General features: G+C 27.6%; 5 protein-coding genes across 7 annotated transcripts; 4 read left to right on the forward strand and 1 right to left on the reverse strand.

Annotated features, from left to right (window-relative positions):
* The first annotated feature begins 167 nt into the window (after positions 1–167).
* LOC103580085 (uncharacterized) lies at positions 168–2,344 on the forward strand. Of its 2 annotated transcripts, none has more exons than XM_008561714.2 (6): positions 168–348; positions 424–669; positions 1,174–1,233; positions 1,328–1,578; positions 1,655–1,814; positions 1,892–2,344. In XM_008561714.2, the coding sequence occupies exons 2-6, from the start codon at positions 447–449 to the stop codon at positions 1,975–1,977; spliced, it is 780 nt and encodes a 259-aa protein (XP_008559936.1). In that variant the 5' UTR covers positions 168–348; positions 424–446; the 3' UTR covers positions 1,978–2,344. The 2 variants fall into 2 exon arrangements, with proteins under 2 accessions (XP_008559936.1, XP_008559937.1); XM_008561715.2 differs by having other exon boundaries at positions 433–669.
* Positions 2,345–2,683: 339 nt separating this feature from the next.
* On the forward strand, positions 2,684–5,456 carry LOC103580084 (uncharacterized). Its single transcript, XM_008561713.3, has 6 exons — positions 2,684–2,819; positions 2,992–3,215; positions 4,477–4,536; positions 4,615–4,895; positions 4,960–5,122; positions 5,213–5,456. Exons 2-6 carry the CDS (start codon positions 3,005–3,007, stop codon positions 5,302–5,304), a joined length of 807 nt encoding a protein of 268 aa, XP_008559935.1. The 5' UTR covers positions 2,684–2,819; positions 2,992–3,004; the 3' UTR covers positions 5,305–5,456.
* Positions 5,457–6,990: 1,534 nt separating this feature from the next.
* LOC103580082 (uncharacterized) lies at positions 6,991–11,966 on the forward strand. Of its 2 annotated transcripts, XM_053737922.1 has the most exons (7): positions 6,991–7,601; positions 7,684–7,743; positions 7,834–8,006; positions 8,565–8,727; positions 8,830–9,879; positions 9,961–10,020; positions 11,098–11,228. In XM_053737922.1, exons 1-5 carry the CDS (start codon positions 7,391–7,393, stop codon positions 8,904–8,906), a joined length of 684 nt encoding a protein of 227 aa, XP_053593897.1. In that variant the 5' UTR covers positions 6,991–7,390; the 3' UTR covers positions 8,907–9,879; positions 9,961–10,020; positions 11,098–11,228. The 2 variants fall into 2 exon arrangements, with proteins under 2 accessions (XP_053593897.1, XP_008559932.1); XM_008561710.3 differs by lacking the exons at positions 6,991–7,601; positions 7,684–7,743; positions 7,834–8,006; positions 8,565–8,727 and adding exons at positions 11,395–11,557; positions 11,636–11,966 and having other exon boundaries at positions 9,434–9,879; positions 11,098–11,309.
* Positions 11,967–12,840: 874 nt separating this feature from the next.
* LOC103580081 (uncharacterized) lies at positions 12,841–15,994 on the forward strand. The gene is made up of 5 exons (XM_008561709.3): positions 12,841–13,191; positions 13,678–13,737; positions 14,014–14,222; positions 15,503–15,659; positions 15,756–15,994. The coding sequence occupies exons 1-5, from the start codon at positions 12,975–12,977 to the stop codon at positions 15,857–15,859; spliced, it is 747 nt and encodes a 248-aa protein (XP_008559931.1). The 5' UTR covers positions 12,841–12,974; the 3' UTR covers positions 15,860–15,994.
* Positions 15,995–16,783: 789 nt separating this feature from the next.
* LOC103580171 (reticulocyte-binding protein homolog 2a) lies at positions 16,784–18,832 on the reverse strand. The gene is made up of 3 exons (XM_014440699.2): positions 18,665–18,832; positions 17,099–18,461; positions 16,784–17,027 (listed from the first exon to the last, which is right to left on the reverse strand). Exons 2-3 carry the CDS (start codon positions 18,432–18,434, stop codon positions 16,864–16,866), a joined length of 1,500 nt encoding a protein of 499 aa, XP_014296185.2. The 5' UTR covers positions 18,435–18,461; positions 18,665–18,832; the 3' UTR covers positions 16,784–16,863.
* Between the last annotated feature and the right edge of the window lie 919 nt (positions 18,833–19,751).

Below are 19,751 nucleotides of genomic sequence, written 5' to 3' on the forward strand. Positions count from 1 at the left end.
TGTCAGATGCCCGCTAACTTTACTATCATTTAAAATAATGAAATTTAAAAAAGCGCGGGTATTAACTTTTTAATTATCTAAGTATGCATTTTTTAATTGTTATTCAGCTTGCATTTTATTCATTTATTCAAAAATTTAAAAAACTGCCAATTGTCAGCCACATTCACAATCATATTATATATATATTGTTACAACAATACCAACTGACGTATAGGTGAATACCAACTAAAATTATGTAATGGGACAATGGGTAAAGCAAATTCGTTCCAGACGCACATGCATAGTGGACCGTTATATTTTTGAAGAAAGACAATAAAGCGGTTACTTCTTTATAAAAAAATATAAAAGGTAATATAATAAAAATTTCAAATACATAAAAATTATTTATGTTTTGTAATAAATATCATTAAAAACTAATTCTAGTTGTTTCAGCTTTTTATAAGAGAATGGGAAGATTCGTAGCGGTTAAGTTAGAAGACGAGGATCATGATAATCATTATATGTGGCAGGGAATACCTAAGCTATGGTTTCATATTCATGATGACCATAAACAGTGTTGGTATCCCGAAAATGATGTGTGGTTTAAAGCAGAAAATGAAATTATATTCAATCGCTGTCCACAAGGATGGTATCTACGTCGTATTCGTAAAATTGATGGTATTAATTATTGTAAGGACCAAAGTTATTATTTTTAACTTAATTATTATTTAAAACATAAAAAAAATGATACTGAAAATAACAGACTACAAGAAAATTTATTTATTTTCAAAATTTTTAAAAATTGCTAAACGAAAGCTTTAAATAATATTTTTGTGTATAAGGTAAAAGACCCAGTACCCGATCACTTCTTGTATCTATATGTATTCAATTTTACTAAATATAGATATAGAAAATATATGAGTGATCAGGTATTGGGTCTCTTACCTTAGTTGAATAATTTTATTTTACTTTCAATTAACTTATTTACGAAACATAACAAACTGCCTGATGTCTGTTACTTTCATTGTCATAAAAAACAGGAATTCCGTCGATATTAAATGGCATGCCAAAAAAATTGATTTATTATTAATATCAATTTCAAATAAATGATAATGTCTACTTTTTATGTAAATTAAAAAAAATCAATGTCGTTTATTTTATATTTAATATTTTTTAACAAAATCTTAAATTTAGGGACACTCAGTGAAGCTGATGAAAGAGCTGATCAACTTAATCGTCAAGATCGTGAAGACAGTGAGTTTAATAATTTAAAAATTGTTTTTTTTTTCTTCTATTTTTTAAAAATTAGATAAATATTTTGTAATTTTTTTTTTGTGAATTATTACAGTACGTCATGATGTGATTAAAAAAAAACTAGAAAAACTTGATGATGGTTTTTGCAGTTTGCTTGACAATCAAAAAAAGATTGTTAAAAGTTTTGAAGAAATGATTAAGTTATTGAAGGCTCCGAAAAATCAAGAAAACAAAAATAATAAAGATATAGTATCTTTAGGAGCTTTTTTGCCTATCACGGATCCCAAAGGTCTGAAAATATTTGAAAAACGTTTGATAAATGAGAGCTGGATATCTCAAGCTTTGGTAATTCATTACCGTGTAACTTGGCTGATTTTATAAGACGATCGCAATTAACAATTAATTTTATTTTGCTTTACAGAATGATCTGATTATCATTTTAACTGATGATCAAAACATAAATGAAAGTATTCCGAAAATTCTGGGAGCAATTTTTTCAAATCAATTAGCTACTCAGTGTTCTTGGAAAGTGCAAAACGGAATAAAAATTAAAAACTCATCAATAATTGAAAAAATTAATGGTAATGTCTAGATATATGACTAGATTATTTTTACCATGAGCTCTTTCGATTGACATTTATTTATATTTTTATTTCAGTGACATTAAAAAGTATTGATGCTGCATACGGAGGATTTGAAACAGCAGCAGCATCTTGGTTTCAGAATAAAAAAAATCAACAATGACACCGGAATAAAAATCAAGTTTCATTTACTTATAAAATAGTTTATAGTTTCTTAATTATTTTCGTACTTTTATATTTATTCATTTAATTACTATTAATGATTGTAAAACAGATTCTATAAACTTCTTATTGCTTGACTAGTATTAAGAATCAATAAAAAAAATTGCATGGTCTTAGCCGTTTTGTGAAAACTTTAATTTGAAAAAAGAAAAATCATTATTGCTAATTAAAAATATACGTTTTTAAAATTTCATTTTCTTTTGAAAACTATGAGAAATTATCAAGTAGAAAAAAATTATGTTAGGTCTTGAGAAGTCAAATTTGTAAAGTTTTTTATATAAAAATTAAGACATTAGAATTTTAGGCGGGAAAATTTTATTCAAATTTCTGTAAAAAATGTTTTTTAAATTTATTCAAAAAAATATAATAAAATTATTGCGTTGTGAGGAAAACTTTCTTATTGCTGACAAAGTTTTCGGCTCAGTTTTAAAAAGTCGGTAACTTTTCTATAAAATTTCCCAAATTTGAATTCTCAGGACTTAATATAAATTTATGTTGACGATAATAATTTTTCAGTTTTAAAAAGAAATAATATTTCCAATCTGTGAAATTATTTAAAATTTTTTCAGATAAAAATTTCCTCAAGAGTTTTATTTTATATTTACAAAAAATATATGTAAGTTACTAAATAGTTACATATTTTATCAAAGTAAAGTTGGTAATCTTGATTGATAGCAATATGGCACGTGTTCCTAATGCGTAATTAAATTACTTTTGTTTGCAAGTACTTACATTACAAGTCGCGAATACAAAAATTTTACTTTCCAAGTGTTAAAAAAAAATGTAAGCATTGCCTTTAATAAAATATATGTGATTTGAAGACAAAAAAATAGTTTTGTTTACTGAATTGTAACATAAAATATCAAGAATACCCTCATTACATGTTATTTATTGTTATGGAAAATTTTTTCACACAATTTTTCATAAAAATATATAAGTGTTCTGTTATTTTTAGATTTTACTAAATAATGCTGGACTACGTAATAGTAAAACTAAAAGGAAGAAATGAAGATCCTTGGGAGGCAATTCCTAAGAAATGGCTTAAGCGCGATGATGATAAAATGATCTGGTGGCCTGACAATGATGTTAATTACAAAATGGAATGGAAAATAATGTTTAATGGGAATTCTCGTAATTGGAGTATGCGTCCTATTACTGCAGTAGACCCAGCAAGCTATGGTTTGAAAATAAATATAATTTATTCATTATTTTTGTATCATTTAACTTAAAGTTTCGGTGTCTGCCAGCTAAAAGAAGATAATTTTAATCCAAAGCCGCTAATTAATATTATACTCCGTCCCAACCAAAAAGTTTTCGTCCCACTACCATTACTTAGCAAATTTCCTATACTCCCACTATCCATTTTAGGACGACTTTATTGTTGGGACTATTATAGCAAACGTGTAAGTTGTGAATGCCTTCAATCAGCGGGTAGAAACAAACTTATTTCGTACCTTGGAAACAAACAAATAATATTTCTGCCCGCTGGCTGAAGGCTTTCGTAATTTAAACTCTGATACTTGCATTTTTTTAGTAGAAATTTCAAACCATTAATTTTATTTGCATAAATGACAGTTCTTACTCTGATTAAGTTTTATAAAAATGAGTGTCACTAACAAATAGTATTTATAGTTTCTGCTTAATGACAAATTGCAAGTGACAATTTACGCTTTCGCTAATAGCTGATCTTAAATTAACTTCTGACTGACTGCTGACACTGAAATTTTAAGATGCAATGCAGATAATCATGAAAAATCTAGTGCGTAACTCAGGATGAAACACGATTTCAGATTGCGGTTGTTGTCAGCCAACTTCACCCTGGTCTGAAATCATTTTGTTTCATTCTTTGTCACACAATATACTATTTCGTATCACCTGCACTTGAACTGCGAGTTTTGATGTCTGTTTAGTGGGTCTGAACAATCCCTGTTTAAAGCTATTCATTGAAAAGAATTAAAAATGATGAAATTCGAATTCTTGTCAATAATTTTAATTCTTTTGTTTGTATATATAGGTATACTATTTGTATGGAGTGATCGCTTCTCAATTCTTTTCAATCAGTATTTTTAACCAGGGATCTAGGGCGTGTTCAGAAATACACTCTGGAGATTGATAAATACGTATCCAGATATTTACTATCTGGAAAGTGACGTGGCTTAATAAAAAACCAGAGGAATGTAAGAATATCTAATACTGCGTTTCTTTTCTTCGTAGAGTTTATAAACGTTTTATGGTAGTCGAATCATTCCTCTAGTTTGACGAGAATATTTATGAACGCAGATGTTTCTCTTCCAGTATATTTCTGAACACGTCCCTGATTTCAGACTTTGTGTGATAACGACCGGCATCGGCGCAGTCAGTCAATTTCACTCTTGTCTGAAATCGTTTTGTTTCCTCTTTTACCACAGAATGAACTATTTAACTTAATTTGAAATTTCAGATGAATTATTCGATGCTATTGATCGAGCCAATCATCTTAACTCCATAGAATTTATGAAAAGTAATAATAATTATTTTTTTTTTTATTAAAAATATATCAATTGATAAATGTATTTATATTTTATTTAATTTATAACAGGGCAACTTGATCAAATAAATAATAACATTCGTGATGTTCAGAATGGAATTTCAAATAATTATTTTGAAATTCTTAGTGAGCAAAAATTTATAAAAAAAGACATTAAGCAATTAACGGAGATAATCCAATCAATGAAACATGAATCTATTTATGATAACAATAATAATAACAATGATGATAATAAACAAACGTTAGAGGATGTGTTACCTCTTAAAACTAATGAAAGTCTTGTAGAATTTGAAAGACGTTTTATAAACGAAGAGTGGATCTCTCCAGCATTAGTAAGTATTGTAATGAGTGTAATAACTACCGTAAATATTTATAATTTATTTATTATTTTTGTAGAAAAAATTGTTTACTATTTTAATTGATAAGGAAAATTTAATTGAAAGTATTTCCAAGATCCTGGGAGCGGTATTCGCAAGTTCACTGGCAGGTCAGTGTTCTTGGGATGGAAATAATGGATTGATAAGAGTTTCAGATTTATTAGTAATTAAAAAACTCAAAGGTAATTGCAAATAATATATGACTAGTAAATTTTAAATTTATTTTAGTGATGATTGATGATAAATAAGTCAAAAATAATTGTTATTTCTAGTAACTTTACAAACTATTTATGGAGACTCAAAAAACTTTGAAGAAATCGTTACTTCCTGGTTTCAAACTGGTCGAGAGTCAACTTCAGTTTAAAGTTAGTTATTAGTTTGATACATAATTAAATACTTGAAAGTTTATCTTTACTGAAATATTTTTTTACAATGGTTAGTTATTACTTTAAGTAATGGTAGTCATAAGAGTAACATGAATTTTTTGTGTTGATTAATACTCTTGGTTTATTAAAATAAAAGTTGTGAATAATCAAACCGAGTTTGTTTGTTTAAAATTTTTGAAAATTTTATTTTAGTACAGAGAAATATTATTTTTACATGATAAAATAAGGGAAAATTCTCGGGAAAATATAATAGTGATATTTTTGGAAGATATATAGTAAAATTTAAAGATGAGGAAACTTCTTAGAAGTTAAAAATAGAAAAACAAATTTCAAAATTTACCCAAGTAGCAAACTTGGCTTTGTGACATCTACAAGATAGAAGTTTTGAAGCTGTTTTTTGACATCGATCATTTGTTGTGCCAAAATGTTGACAAAACACTCAAAAATTTATCATCCAAAAAAATAACTTGTAAGACGACACAAACGATGGCAAAAAGTTAATTGCAAATAATTATCCAATAGGTCAATTAAGATGACTATTTTAAGACGGAAAAAGAACCAATTTTCTATGACATCTAGGACTAACATCTGTACCTCTTATTTATATAAAAAAACTTGATTTTGATACAAAATACAGCCGAATTCCATTAAGTCTGACAGCTAGTCAATGAAGCAGTGGAAATTTCTTGAAAATTCAGACTTATCGAATTCCCCTTCTTTTTTAAAGAGTAAACTACACACATGCGCTCTTACATCTACACGAGTATGCATAGATAAATATACACAACACATATAAATGTATAGCATCGGGTGGGAGACAACGTACCTTATAGTGGGGGGTCAAGATTGAGGAGAAGTTCCGAGATAATGGGATCTGAGATAATGGACTTCGGCTGTAAAATTTTTATTGTCCTTTATAACATCTCAAAGTCTCTGTCTCTGTGTTACTTGGGTACTAATAAAGCATTTTATTTATTGAGAAAAATTAACCCAAGTAGCATACTCGGCTTTCTAATATCTATAATAAGATAGAAGTTTTGAGGCTGTTTTTTGACTTGTCAGTACACAGAAAAGAAAAAACTCAACTGAAAGTAAATTTTTTTGATTCAAGAAAGTTTTTTTTGACCTAAACTTTTTAAAACCTTAATTTTTTCGAATAAAGTAGAAATCTCCTCTGACCCAGACAAATTTGTTTGGCCCAGGTTAAGAAAATTGTGACTTGGTTCCTAAAAATGTTTGTCTTACAAAATATTTTTTTAACTCAACTTTTTTTTTCTGTATAAGGCATCAACATGCTAACAAAGCGATCAGAAATTTATATCACCGAAAAAATATCTGTTTCAAAGATTTGACGACAAAAAGTAAATTACAAATAATTGTCAAATAATTCATCTAAACTATTTTTTAATTGAAATGATTTTTTTAGGACAGAAAAAAAGAACACAAACTTTCTATAACTCCTAGGGCAAACATCTGTATGTCTTATTTATACAAAAAAAAACTTGAGACAAAAAAAACATCTGTCTTGTCCTTTCAAAATACATCTTTATGACATCTTAAAGTTGTCTCTGTGCTACCTGGGAAATAATTCGACGAAAAATATCTATTATTATCTAGGCGCCACTATTATTATTTTTACTCCATTATATACACAAGTCATTAAAACACAATTACATTTCCCTATTGATTACAATTACAATCTTAAAACTTAAGACATTTCTCAAACTCATTTTTTATTATTATTATTATAATGCCAATATCTGTCCATGCTTTAATGACTTGAGTAATTTACTTCGAGAGTCTGCTAAAGTTTAAAATATGGACACTAACTATTGCTCATTATATTCATCGTGATAACTGAGAACGTGATGACCATCGAGTCGTTCACTGTTCAGTCTCAGGGTATTTTGAAATACTTCGTAAGGAAGCTACTGTACTTACGTTGGGTTTCCTTATTTCGTTTTTCTAAAATATATTTATTCAGTGTATCGTACAGCTCGTGAGTGGCGTCGCAGTAAAATATAAAAAAAGCTTTTTGTTTTTGGAAATTTGTTTTATAAAATAATGGGAGAGTGGATTGTGGTAAAATTAAAATTCGGCGATGATTTACGATGGGAAGCAATTCCTGATTCGTGGATAATAAGAAAAAATGGACAACTTACTGGTTTTTGTTGGTGGACAGAAGGCGTTTATCCTTATCATCAACCATTGCCGATGACACCTGATAAATTATGGCAAGAAGTCGCTATTATAAGTCAAGATATGTTTGGATTCAGTAAATAAAATTTTATATTTATTTTTCTGTAGTATCTAATTACTTATATTTTCTTTATTTTCAATTATGGTTTTTTTTTTAGAATCAGAGGTAGAAGCGCGGGAAAATGTTTATCACCTCAACCTTATGAGAAATATTAATGGTAATAATAATTGATATTTATTATCACATACATTATTTAAATTGTATATTAGTTGACGTAATTATTGTAATTTTCAAAAATTTATTGCAGGCCAAATTGAAGTCAGTCATGCTCTTTGCAGTGCAAAAATAAAACTTCATCAAAAAAAAGTAGAAGAGAAATACAGAACAGAACTTCAGTATCTTTTGCCGATTCAGACTATTGAGGAATTTAAAAAGTTTGAGGAACGATTGGTTAAAGAACCAAAGCTGTCTGCTGAATTGGTAAGTGATAAGTTTTTCATGATACCAGCATCGGAACTTCAAGATTCAGTGTCTCTACAGCCTGTGAAAAGAAGCGGATTTCAGTCTAATTTCAAATGCCTTCCGTCAGTGGGCAAATACAAACTTGTTTTGTCTCTGGGGAAGAAACAAATAAAATTTCTACCCGCTGACTGAAAGCTTTCGCAATTTAATCTCTGATATATTAATAATAGTTCTGACTCTGATTAAGTTTTATAAAAATTAGTGTGATTAATAAATAGTATTTATAGTTTCTATTTAATTATAAATTGCAAATGACAATTTACGCTTACGCTAATAGCTGATATTAAATTAACTTCTGATTGGCTGTTGACACTGAAACTTTAAGTTCCAATGCAAGTAATCATGAAAAATTTAGTGTGTAACTCAGGATGAAACACGATTTCAGACTGTGGGTGATGTCAGCCAACTTTACCCTGGTCTGAAGTCATTTTGTTTAATCCCTTGTCACACAATATACTGTTTAGCACAATTTTATTTATTATTTTTAAAATTTATTTATAATTTTTCATTCAACAGGTAAATGTATTTAAATTTTTAACTAATGATAAAAATCTACGTGACAGTAATTGGAAGATTTTAAATGCAATCTTTGAACGCAATGTCGTAAAAAATTGTTCATGGGATGGAAGTAATGCTACATTAGCACTTAGAGATTCATACACAATTAAATTGATTAATGGTAATTAGAATTGTTTCTCTTCCTTCCAAAAATTGATTTAAATTACGCGCCAATTTTTAGAATATTTAATTCATTTATTTATTTGTTTTTTTTTTTTTTCAGAATATTTTAATAATTTCTTCCAAAAATTTGATCTCGCTCAAGGTGTCACTGAATGGTCAGCATGTTTCAGGTTGTAACAAAGCAAAGATCTTATTTTTTAAAATATTTTAAGTATTTTGATTTCTTCGTTAACTTTATGTACTAACATATATTTAACATTGTATATAAAAGCCTTTCTAAAAAAATTTCAATATGCGATTCAACAGTTCGTTAATTAAATCTAATTTAAGACTCTATTTTAAATTGAAAATAATTATATTTAACTGCTAACTGTACATATTAATCATTGTAAAATAAATATCAGTCACATTAAAAATTATAATCGTTGAATTGCAATCATTACCAAAGTATGCAATACATTTACAATTTATGTAGTCTGTCGTCAATATTTGTTGGTAAATAATTAAAATAAATTATTTGTTTAGTCACAAACACTAATTAACTATTTTTGTATCTTTATAAGTTAAACTAAATATAATAAACCAATAAACATATTCTATTTATATTTATAAATTCATTGTTATATTTAATGTTATTATAGACCAAATAATTCCCGCAGGATTATAATTTGTAAAAGAAAAGCCAGCTTAATATATTTACACACACGCGCACACACCTTTAGGTATCTGACTAATACTTTGTTTAAATTTTGATATAGAAAATTTTCAAATTTAATTTGATTCATTCGACTCTTGGTCTTGATGAAGGAAACATTTGCCAGTACATTTTACAATATAAAGTGATTGTAAAATAAAAAATAAAAAGAATTTTTTGACATTTCTCGTTAGTTTGTAAAAATGCAGGATACTAGTGAAAGTGATGGTAGCTTTTTTGTAGTGGAAGTAGAGATGGAGTTTTCTAATTTTTGGGTGGTGATTTTGGAAAATTGGATGCTTAAAGAAGACGGTAGTTTCACTGGTTATTGTAAATGTCCTGATACTTTTAGTCATTTCACCGATTTGAATTTGATTATTAATACAGACGCTAATTGGCGTGAACGTCGTATTGTAAGTAATTTTATGGAGATACCACGACAATATACGGTTTTTGGTATGGACACTTTTAAATTTATTATTTTACAGTGGATGCTGTTATTTATAATTTATTTTCGAATTTAACTTTTATTTTTAGATACATTTGAAGAAGCTCGGCAAGCAGCACAGGATCGTAATCGCTTGAGAACTACTGAAAGTAATTTATAATTTAAATATCAATATTTTTTAATGGTAAAAAAATAACATATCCACTCCCTCAATTTTATTCATTGGTAATAGATTACAAGCTCTTTGCTTGCATCTTCATGACTTCCTGGTCTTGATACTATAGAGCTAAATTTTATAAAATTAATTATAAAGTTTATTTAATACGATTAATGAGAAACATTTTTTCTATCAATACACGGTAATTATAATCAAAATTTCTAAAAGATTCTAAATAAAAAAAAAAATTTTCTCTCGTTCAAATTGTAAGTATACAAAAAAAAGAATTTCTTACCCCAAGAAATTTTTTGAATTATAAATTGATGACAAGAATTTTTTAAAGGCGACAAACAAATTCCTGCATCAAGAAATTTTGTCTGTTTAGAAAAATTTTTCTCTTCAATTCGTAATACAAAATATTTCTTGTGCCAACAAATTATTTCTTGCCTCAAATAATTTTTTCGTGGCTCAATAAAATTTTTACTCTCAAGAAAATTTATGTTTTCAATTTATGATGCAAAAAATTTATTAGGACATAAAATTTTTCTTAGGGCGAGTAAATATTTTTTGCTTGTGATCTTTTCATTTTTAATAGCTTTTATTAATTTAATTTTATAGTATTAAGCTCTGCAGATACAAAGCAAGGGGCTTGTGAAATATTACAAGTAAATAAAATTGAAAGGGATCGAATGTCCCTGTTATTTTTTTTTATCACTAAAAATTATCACTAATCAAAAATTTATCACATCACTAATTCCAAAAGATCAAATTTTTATACGCCTTTTTAACTCTAGTAAACTTTAAACCCAAAGAGCATAAATTTTTTTTTAATGCCAATCATTATATAGTTAAAAATTGAAAAAAAAATTTCAGCTTTAGAACAAGTCTACAACATGATTAGGAATTTAAAAAAAATTATACGCCCTTTTGCTTTTAAAGTTAGTGACTAAAGCCAAAAGGGCATATAAAAATATAAGTCCTTTTAGAATTAGTGACGCGATATATGTACATATATATTGATATTTCAATGCTCATAAATATAAATATATATTTTTTTTTTTTTTTTCAGGTCAAATAAATAAAAGTATTGAATATTTGAAAACGCTGGAGGAACTACGTATAGCGAAACTTCAACTGGAATATTACAAAAGAAAAATAGAATACCAAATTTCCTACAAAATAGAAGTTCTTGAAAATATGTTACCGATTAAAACATCTACAGTTCTTAGAAGTTTGGAAATGGAATTGATAGCAAAATATTCGCCGATGAGTCTGGCCTGCGTGAGTAATACACTTTAGAGTAGAGTATATTTTATTTATTACCGTCACTGTTTATAATTATTTAATATTTACTTTAATTCGACAGAAACTTTTATTCGACACATTAATCGATAAACGAAGTTCAGTGGAAACTTTATATAAAATATTAAACGCATTTTTCACCGCCGACAGTAGATTTCTTTGTATAGAGGTTGATGATAGCGGAAATAGCAAACTCCAAAACTCAAGAATACTTGAGAAAATTAATAGTAATTATATTAATTTATTGCATTAAAATTGAGTATTACTTTATCATAAATTTATTAATTTTTTTTTTACTGTTCTAGCTTACTTGAATTTTGGCAGAAGACAAGTAGTGACTGATGATTTAATGAAGGACTGGTTTTTGAAAAAATAACAAGAATTCGAATTCATATCTCTCATAATTGTACACTCATCGTAAACTATATATTTTATTATTATTTTCACTTTGTTCAACTTTTGTAACTGCAACGAATTTAATATTTTTGTTTTAATCGAAAATCAAAATTCAATTTTTATTTATATATTTATTAACTAAAATAGTATTCATGATTATTTTATTGAATCTGTTTAATGACATAAAAATCAAATTTATTGTTATTCATCACACAAGACTAATTTATTAATTAATAAAATAAAAAGACAATAATTTTAAAAAAAATTTTCTTGTAATAATTTTTTAAATTTATCGAACTAAATATTTATCACAAAAAAAAAAAAAATATGAAAAACTGTCGACCCTATGGGCCAACCCTGAAATTTTATGCTGTTAAAAGAACTCGAAAACGTTACTGGTGACAAACTTTTGAGCCTTTTGAGCTTAAAAAACACTTGGACCGACAAAATATATATTTTTAAAAAAAAGAAAGTAATTTTTGTCCGACGATATCGGGAGAAATCGACTGATTTGTACCTGTTTCGCGGCAATCGAAAGAACTTGTTGAGACTTATAGATTTAATAAAAACTTCAAAATTATTTGGTCGAGCGATTTATGAGTTATACAACAAAAACTTCAAAATTTTTTTTTTTTTTTTTTTATTACTCGTAAACTACACGACCGACCGACTTTAAAATCTATTCAGTTTTAAGTCTTCGTAAATCCTTTCGGTTGCCGCCATATAGATTCAAATCGGTCAATTCTTTTTAAAGATATCGCCGGACAAAAAAAATTTGTACACATTCACCCGTACATATATACACACACACATACACGCGGACAGATGGACACCCATCTAAAAGTAGTCAAAATAATTTCCTAGGACCTCGAAACCTCGAGATCTAATGAAAATTTAAATTTTAAAAATCGGACCGAAACCGCTAACTTCATATTTTTTTTTAAATTTTAAATTTTTAGAGCGGGAAGTTAAGAAAAAATATAAATAATAAAATTTCAATATAATTAAAATATCAAACTAATGAATAATAATTTCTGTCTAATATTGCTAGTCCTAGTTTCCGGTAAATACTTTATTTACATTTAGAGATTAAGAATTGGGGATTAAGCTGAATTCTTTTGATTATTTGTCGAGTATGAAAATTATTCAACTGTGAGTCTTCCAAGTGAGCGGTTGTAGAATAAAAGTATCTCCGTAAAATATAAATTCGAATTGATCAGCATTTCTATTAACTTTTTTTATAAAATAATGGATAGATTTGTGCTAGTAAAATTTATTTTGAACGGCGAACATAAGTGGGAAGCAGTTCCTGAATTATGGGCTAATTTGAATGATAATGAATTTCGTTGGCCTGAATGTGGAGATGTTGAGTTGCATCTAAGGCAAGAGGTAGAAAACATTCCTGCTACTCATACTTATCATTGGCTTTTTTATGAAATTGAAGAACATTCTGGACGCTGTTTTGGTATAAAAAAATTATCATTTATTTCTTCATTTACCGCGTGATCACTTATTAACGTGAGCAGACACGAGTGTAATTAATTATATTTTTACTAGAAAGTGCGAATCGGGTTCGAAGCAAATAACTCGAAACTTTTTCAATAATTCGAATCTGTTCAAATTATTCGTAAATTTTATAATCACCCGAAAACTTTTGAATTATTTGTAACTTTTAAAGTAATCTTTATTTTATGGAGAGCTGTTTCCAAAGTAATCAAAAAATTAGTTTTGAATTTATTTTTATAATGAATCGAAGTTTCCAAAAATTTTTATTTTTTAATTTTTAAAATGTGAGCATGTGAAGTTAAAATTAAACGTTGTCGAAATTTTAAAATTTTCTAAATGTTTAAAAGAAATTTTAATTGTCAGTCTAGAATTCTTACATATTCTATTTTTAAGTTTTCTATCATAAGCGAATATTAATTTAATTAATTTTGTTTTCGTTTCTTAGGATTAGCTGATAAACCAGATGAAATGAAAGATATATTAAACAGAATGTCTACTGTAGTAGGTAATAAATAATTATTTATATTCTATAAAAATATCGGTTGCGATACTGAGGTAGTGGACATTAAATTTTTTTTTTTTATAAATGAAAAAATTAAATAGAGTCAAAAAATATTAAAGGTGCATCTGAATAATTCTTATAAATTTTTTTTTAAATTCTGAAAATTATTCTGATGATTCGTTAATGAAAACGCTAGAATTGTCAAATGTCCGCTACTTTCAGCACCATTATAAATTTATAAATTGCATGAGTTAATACTTAATTAAATTATCGTTATAGGAAAACATGACGTAACTCTCGAGTTACGAAGGTATAAATTAATGATTCAACAACTAAAAGAAGAAAACCAGTCAATGATAGACGAACTACAGTGGTGTAAAACAGTCAAGCGTCCAAGACTAAGAAATATGATACCAATCAAGACTTTGAGAGGCTTAGCAAACCTTGATGATAAATTGAAAAATACTTATTGGGCCAATTTAGCATTCGTAAGTAATAAACAGTTTATTCAAAAGAATTATTTTATTACTGTTAGCATATTTATTATTTTGTCATCATACCTGCACCGTAAGTTTAAATTCCTGCCTTGTTTAGAGGGAAGAAAGTCGTTATTTTCTTTTCTCAAGCAGTATAAAAAAAATTGTAAACTTTTTGATAAATTTGAAGGAACAATTTGTTATCATGTAACCAATTGTTAAAGTAAATTCAACAATTTTTTTTGTGTCGCATAAATTATAAGAAAACTAATTATAAAAGCAGCATATACGCTGTTCTTCCCAGTAGGCAAAAATTTAAATTTTCAGCTGCAGATCTGGTGAAAAATAATATCGCGTTACTATAGTAAGACACCCAATACCCGATCAAGGGACTAGTACCCGATCACTCATGTATTTGTATATCTATAATATATAAATTTTACTAAATATAGATATACAAATACATGAAGTAATCGGGTACTAGTTCTCTGATTGGGTACGAGGTCTTTCACCTTAATTCCAAAAGGACAGATTTTCATGCGCCCACTTGACTTTAGCAAGCTATCTCCAGCCAAAAGGGCGTATAACTTTTTTTTTCATTACAAATCGTTTTGAAGATTTATTTTAAAGCTCAAAATTAAAAAAAAAGATTTTAAAAAATTATATTCTCTTTTAGCTTTTTGAAAGCTAAAAGAGAATATAAAGCTAAGTCGCGTTATGAGTCCGTCGACTTATATTTCTATTGAAGATATTTCCCCTCTATGATTATGAAAATAATTATGTACACTCTCAGAAGCTTGTAAAATAAGGAAAGTGGAAGTTATGGTGGTGGACTGCTGAGTAGAAGTGAGGGTATAAGAATTCTTATAATATTTCCCTACACTGTCAGTGATTTTAAAACTTTTCTTTTAATTTTTAACTTTAAAATAAGTCTACAAACGATGAGCAATGAATAAAAAATCATGTATCCTTTTGGAAGTTTTAAAATCCTTCCCAATCCGAAAGTTCCTATAGAATCCACTCAAATGGGTAAAGAACCCTATAGAAACCAATATGTCTTTTGGTTTCTATGAGGTTTTTTAATAGAGCTATTTGAGTAGATTCTAGGAGAATTTTTGGATATAGCTCTAGTCAAAAAGATATAAGTTTTTTTGGAAAATTAGTAACGCGATCTACACACTACAGAGGAAGGTAGGACGTTCTAATTGGCTCGGTAGGCAATTACACACGTGGGTTGAAATGTCTTATCCTTCTCCTTCGATGTCTAATATACTAATCTATTAATTCCGTAGGATAATCTAATGAAAATATTGACAGTTGACAAATACCATATAGAGGAAAGTATTATCAAAATACTATTCGCTGTCTTTTCACACAATGTAGACTATGATAACAAGGAAAAATTTAGAGAAAAATTTCCCCGATCAAAGTTATTCAAGAAGATTAAGCGTAAGTATATTTGCACTACTTTTCTGTATGATATCTGTATCAAAAAATTTTTAATCTTCACCCTATATATATATATATTTTTAATTTTTATTTCAGAATATATATATACCCTCGATCCAAGTTTTCGAGTTGATGAGTATATCAACAATATATTGGTAAGAAGAATATTAGTAAGAGATCGAGATCTTTCTGCATTATAAAAAATGCATTTTTCGTTATTTGATTTTTTAAAAATAATATCGTAATGCGAATTGTAAAAAAAAATGAAAACTTAAGAATTCAATTTGTAATATTTTTTATAAATATTCGTATCAATAAATTTTTATGCATTTCTAAAGTCACCAATAGTCGTAAGTTATTAGTTATTACATATTTAATGCTCACCAAAGTAATATTTATAGCTATTACATGACACGTGTCCGGCATGAATATTAAATAATCATTGTTAGAAATTTAAGTCAACGATTTCAATAAATTTTTATAGTTCCATAAATTGATCGAGAAGATAAATTTTTAAATAATTTTTTTTCGTGTAATAAATCGATATAAATTATTGTATTGTTAATTTGATATCTAACGCGGAGATTCATTTTTTTTTAAGAAGAAAATCAAAATTTATTTACACCAGTGCAAAAAAAAAGATTGAAATAAACTTGGGTTTCTTGGATGAAGAGAATTATTTTGAATTAAATTTTCAAATTTTTGCACCAAAAGTGTATTAGATTGAAAATTTTTAATAGCATAATTTTTTGTGGTAAAAATATACGATTCAAAAATATTTTTTTTTCTCAGTATTGTTAAGAATTCTACACAAAAAACAGAATTTTTAGGCACAAGAAAATTTTTCACGCTTAAAAAAATTATTTCTCGCCCCAAAAAAATTTTCGTTTTCAATTTATAATGCAAAAAATTTCTCAGAGCAAAAAAAAATTTTCTTGGAACGACTAAAAATTTTTCGCGCCAAGAAATCTTTTTTTTCGGTGTATACAAAACTAAGAGTAATTTTATATGATCTTGAAGTTAGCAGTCAATTTGTTAATTAGCAACAATTTTCAAATCATTTTTTCAACAATTTAATTAAAAAAAAATAAAAAATATGCACATGTAGAAAATTTAAATAATAATAGGTGTAATTTTTTTTTTAATTTATCGTTTATAAAAAAATTCAAAAGTATTGACGTCAGTTAATTTTCATATCATAATTTTATTGTTCTTCAGTAACTAAATTATAAGTTTTGTTTACAGAGGCTGCTAAATCACAGTGCTCTCTGTATACTAAATATTGGTCTTTTAACCACTGGCGTATGTCAAGTAATCGATTTCGCAGTATTTCCATATTGATATCTTCATTTTTATTAACTTCTGGGTCTGAAAAAAAATACAATGTATTATATACTAAAAGAATTTGTAATTAATATTAATCAATTATTTCCACATACCAGGTCTAGTAAATCCAGATATATTTGGCAATTCTAGTGGTTTTATGGTCTTGAGATTAACCCTCGATGGGCAAATGAAATTTTTAGGCCACATAACAAGTCTTTGATGCTCTTCTTCCATCTTCTGTATGTAATTAATCATAGCCGAATTTAAACGATGCTGTTCTTGTTTAAAATGAAGATGACTTCGCTTCATCTTTTCTTCTAAGCTTTTATTACTACTGGACCTTGAACATTTTTTCTTTGAAGATAAATTTAACTCATGATCACTAACAGTTTGTCGGGTATCAGCTTTTTTTTTAAACTTAACACTAGATTCACGACTAGAACTTTTAGCAGACTCAGAACTGGAATAACTTTTTTCAGACTTTGATCTACTGGATTTTTTTTCAGTCTTTTTACTCTCAACGTTAAAAGAATCACAACTTTGGATATTACTTTCGACTACTTCTGAACTAGATAATTTTTTATTTTCGTCAGTGTCTTCAATTATATCAGATAATTTAATACTTTCAATTGATAATTTTTTTTCAATGTCATTTTTTTCAACCTCATTTCGTATATTTTTATTTTCTTTATCACTTATCTCTTCTAGACTATAAATTTTTTCTTCTGACGATAAAATACTCATTAAATTTTTATCACTTGTATAGTTATCAGTTAAATTATCAGTTGAACTATTGGATTTTTCTACAGATTTGTTATCATCAGAACTACTTTTACTTTTATTAAAATTTTTATCAAAATTATCAGTTGCGGGTTTTAAAATAATCGATGACTTTGATTCCGATTCAGATTCATCTGTCCCAGAACTTTCAAAGGAATCCGAATATTTGTCAGTCAAAATCTCATCAGAAATTCTTTTACCGCCACCATCTTCTTCTTCAGCACTTTCTTCACCATTATCCAAATTTGAACTACTATAAAGAGATTTATCAGTAACTTCCTGAACCGTTTCACTGACATCTTCAATAATTTCGCTTATTTCATCAGTTCCGCCTGATAATTCAACACCATCTCCACCAGTCTTCATCTCCACAACTTCTGTCCTTGACTTGACAGAACTCTTGGAACTCTGATGACTAGACTGTCTAGATCTCGGTGTATCATCAACAACTTTAACAACAACCCGTTCACTCTCATCCGTATTAGAGTCAGCATATTCCTCATAAGGATCCGGTAATTTAATATTTAATATCGGCCGTAATCCTTTATCTTCATTACTACTCCTCGAACTATCACTTGAAATAAATAATTTATCTTGTTTATTATATTTATACTTTTCATCAATTTGCTTTAGACGATTCAAAGCAGCTTTTGCTTTAGATCCCATCATTTTTTCCGTTTCTTATCTATATACTGACTGAAAAAAATAAATAATACTCTGTATAATTTTTGTATCCATAGCAACCGTTTTTTATCATCAATAAAATCGGCTTTATGAATTTTACAATCAATTTAATTATTCATGCGATGAAAAGTCAGTACATAAATTTATCATGCATAAAAAAAATGAATAAATGATATAAGTAAATAAATAAAATAAAATAATAAAAACAATTTTACCCTTCAGCACTGGAGTTGGAATATTCTAAAATAATACCCGCGTGATAAGGAAGTCTCGGGCTTAGCGCATGCGCACTCGCGGGAAAATTTAAAACGTAATAGAAAACATTAAAGGCTAGTTTTTCAAACCGGGTTTATTTTTTCCGGGTTTAAATTAATATTGCTAGTATAGATGTACCAGCAAAAATAATTTAAACCCGATTTGAAAAACTGACCCTAAATAGAAAAATCATATTATGTACTTACCCAGTAATGGCGCAACTATAATTTTTTAATTTTTATTGCACTTACATTTTATTTATTCATTCCAAAATTTTAAAAATTTCCACTTGTCAATAACATTCACATTCATTGAAAAATTTATGATATTAAAGTTGGCCAAGGTCTTGTAATTTTTTGAATTTTTTCAAACCGTTAATTTATAAAAAAATAAAAAATTTTGGTAAATTGCACCTATATTTTTTTTAATTTCCTACATGTGGATATTTTTGATTTTTTTCTAATCGAAGTGTTAAAAAAAAATCTGAAAACTTTTATCCGTATTACTTGCGCAGTAAATTTAAATATTTGAAAAATAAATTATTAGAAATTGGAGAAAACTAAAAATCGTACGTCAAAATAAAATGGCGCTAGAATATGATAGAAAAATATTTAAAAAATAAAAAAAAAACACTTGAGTGTTTGAACAAACCTTGGTGGGGAAATAATGTGCAGAAGGATGTCCTAATACACTTGGAGATTTAATTTAAATTGCTCCAAGTGTATTGCAGCTAAAAAAACGTCACTTAACTGCTATTTCCCACCAGACGATGCCAGATGAGTTTGCTCAGGAACTAGGAACATATCAACATCAGCCATCAGCAACACTTTACACTAAACACTAAACACTCAAGACTTAATTACACCACAGACACTTTGCACAATTTAAATTTTACAAACACTGGACATTTTAATTAAACAATGACTATAAGCAATAAATTTTATGGATAATTCTGCGAATTAATGGCAATACTGTGTTTCAATTTAAACGAAAAGAAGGATCTGAACTACTACTTGCTACTGCGATTGTCAATGATATTGACTGCCG

This window comes from Microplitis demolitor, chromosome 1 (genome assembly GCF_026212275.2).
Source record: "Microplitis demolitor isolate Queensland-Clemson2020A chromosome 1, iyMicDemo2.1a, whole genome shotgun sequence".
Classification (NCBI taxonomy): domain Eukaryota; kingdom Metazoa; phylum Arthropoda; class Insecta; order Hymenoptera; family Braconidae; genus Microplitis; species Microplitis demolitor.

Excerpts from the sequence above, each read along its gene's own strand:
- LOC103580082 (XM_008561710.3), top strand. The coding sequence starts at position 9,627 with ATGCAGGATACTAGTGAAAGTGATGGTAGCTTTTTTGTAGTGGAAGTA. Across the intron at positions 9,880-9,960 it reads ACGACAATATACGGTTTTTG|ATACATTTGAAGAAGCTCGG; the intron begins GTATGGACACTT and ends TTTTATTTTTAG. Across the intron at positions 11,310-11,394 it reads CGCCGATGAGTCTGGCCTGC|AAACTTTTATTCGACACATT; the intron begins GTGAGTAATACA and ends TTAATTCGACAG.
- LOC103580171 (XM_014440699.2), bottom strand. The coding sequence starts at position 18,434 with ATGATGGGATCTAAAGCAAAAGCTGCTTTGAATCGTCTAAAGCAAATT. Across the intron at positions 17,028-17,098 it reads ATCTGGATTTACTAGACCTG|ACCCAGAAGTTAATAAAAAT; the intron begins GTATGTGGAAAT and ends ATTTTTTTTCAG.
- LOC103580084 (XM_008561713.3), top strand. The coding sequence starts at position 3,005 with ATGCTGGACTACGTAATAGTAAAACTAAAAGGAAGAAATGAAGATCCT. Across the intron at positions 4,537-4,614 it reads CTCCATAGAATTTATGAAAA|GGCAACTTGATCAAATAAAT; the intron begins GTAATAATAATT and ends AATTTATAACAG. Across the intron at positions 5,123-5,212 it reads AGTAATTAAAAAACTCAAAG|TAACTTTACAAACTATTTAT; the intron begins GTAATTGCAAAT and ends TGTTATTTCTAG.
- LOC103580081 (XM_008561709.3), top strand. The coding sequence starts at position 12,975 with ATGGATAGATTTGTGCTAGTAAAATTTATTTTGAACGGCGAACATAAG. Across the intron at positions 13,192-13,677 it reads ACATTCTGGACGCTGTTTTG|GATTAGCTGATAAACCAGAT; the intron begins GTATAAAAAAAT and ends TTCGTTTCTTAG. Across the intron at positions 14,223-15,502 it reads ATTGGGCCAATTTAGCATTC|GATAATCTAATGAAAATATT; the intron begins GTAAGTAATAAA and ends TTAATTCCGTAG.
- LOC103580085 (XM_008561714.2), top strand. The coding sequence starts at position 447 with ATGGGAAGATTCGTAGCGGTTAAGTTAGAAGACGAGGATCATGATAAT. Across the intron at positions 1,579-1,654 it reads GCTGGATATCTCAAGCTTTG|AATGATCTGATTATCATTTT; the intron begins GTAATTCATTAC and ends TTTGCTTTACAG. Across the intron at positions 1,815-1,891 it reads AATAATTGAAAAAATTAATG|TGACATTAAAAAGTATTGAT; the intron begins GTAATGTCTAGA and ends TTTTTATTTCAG.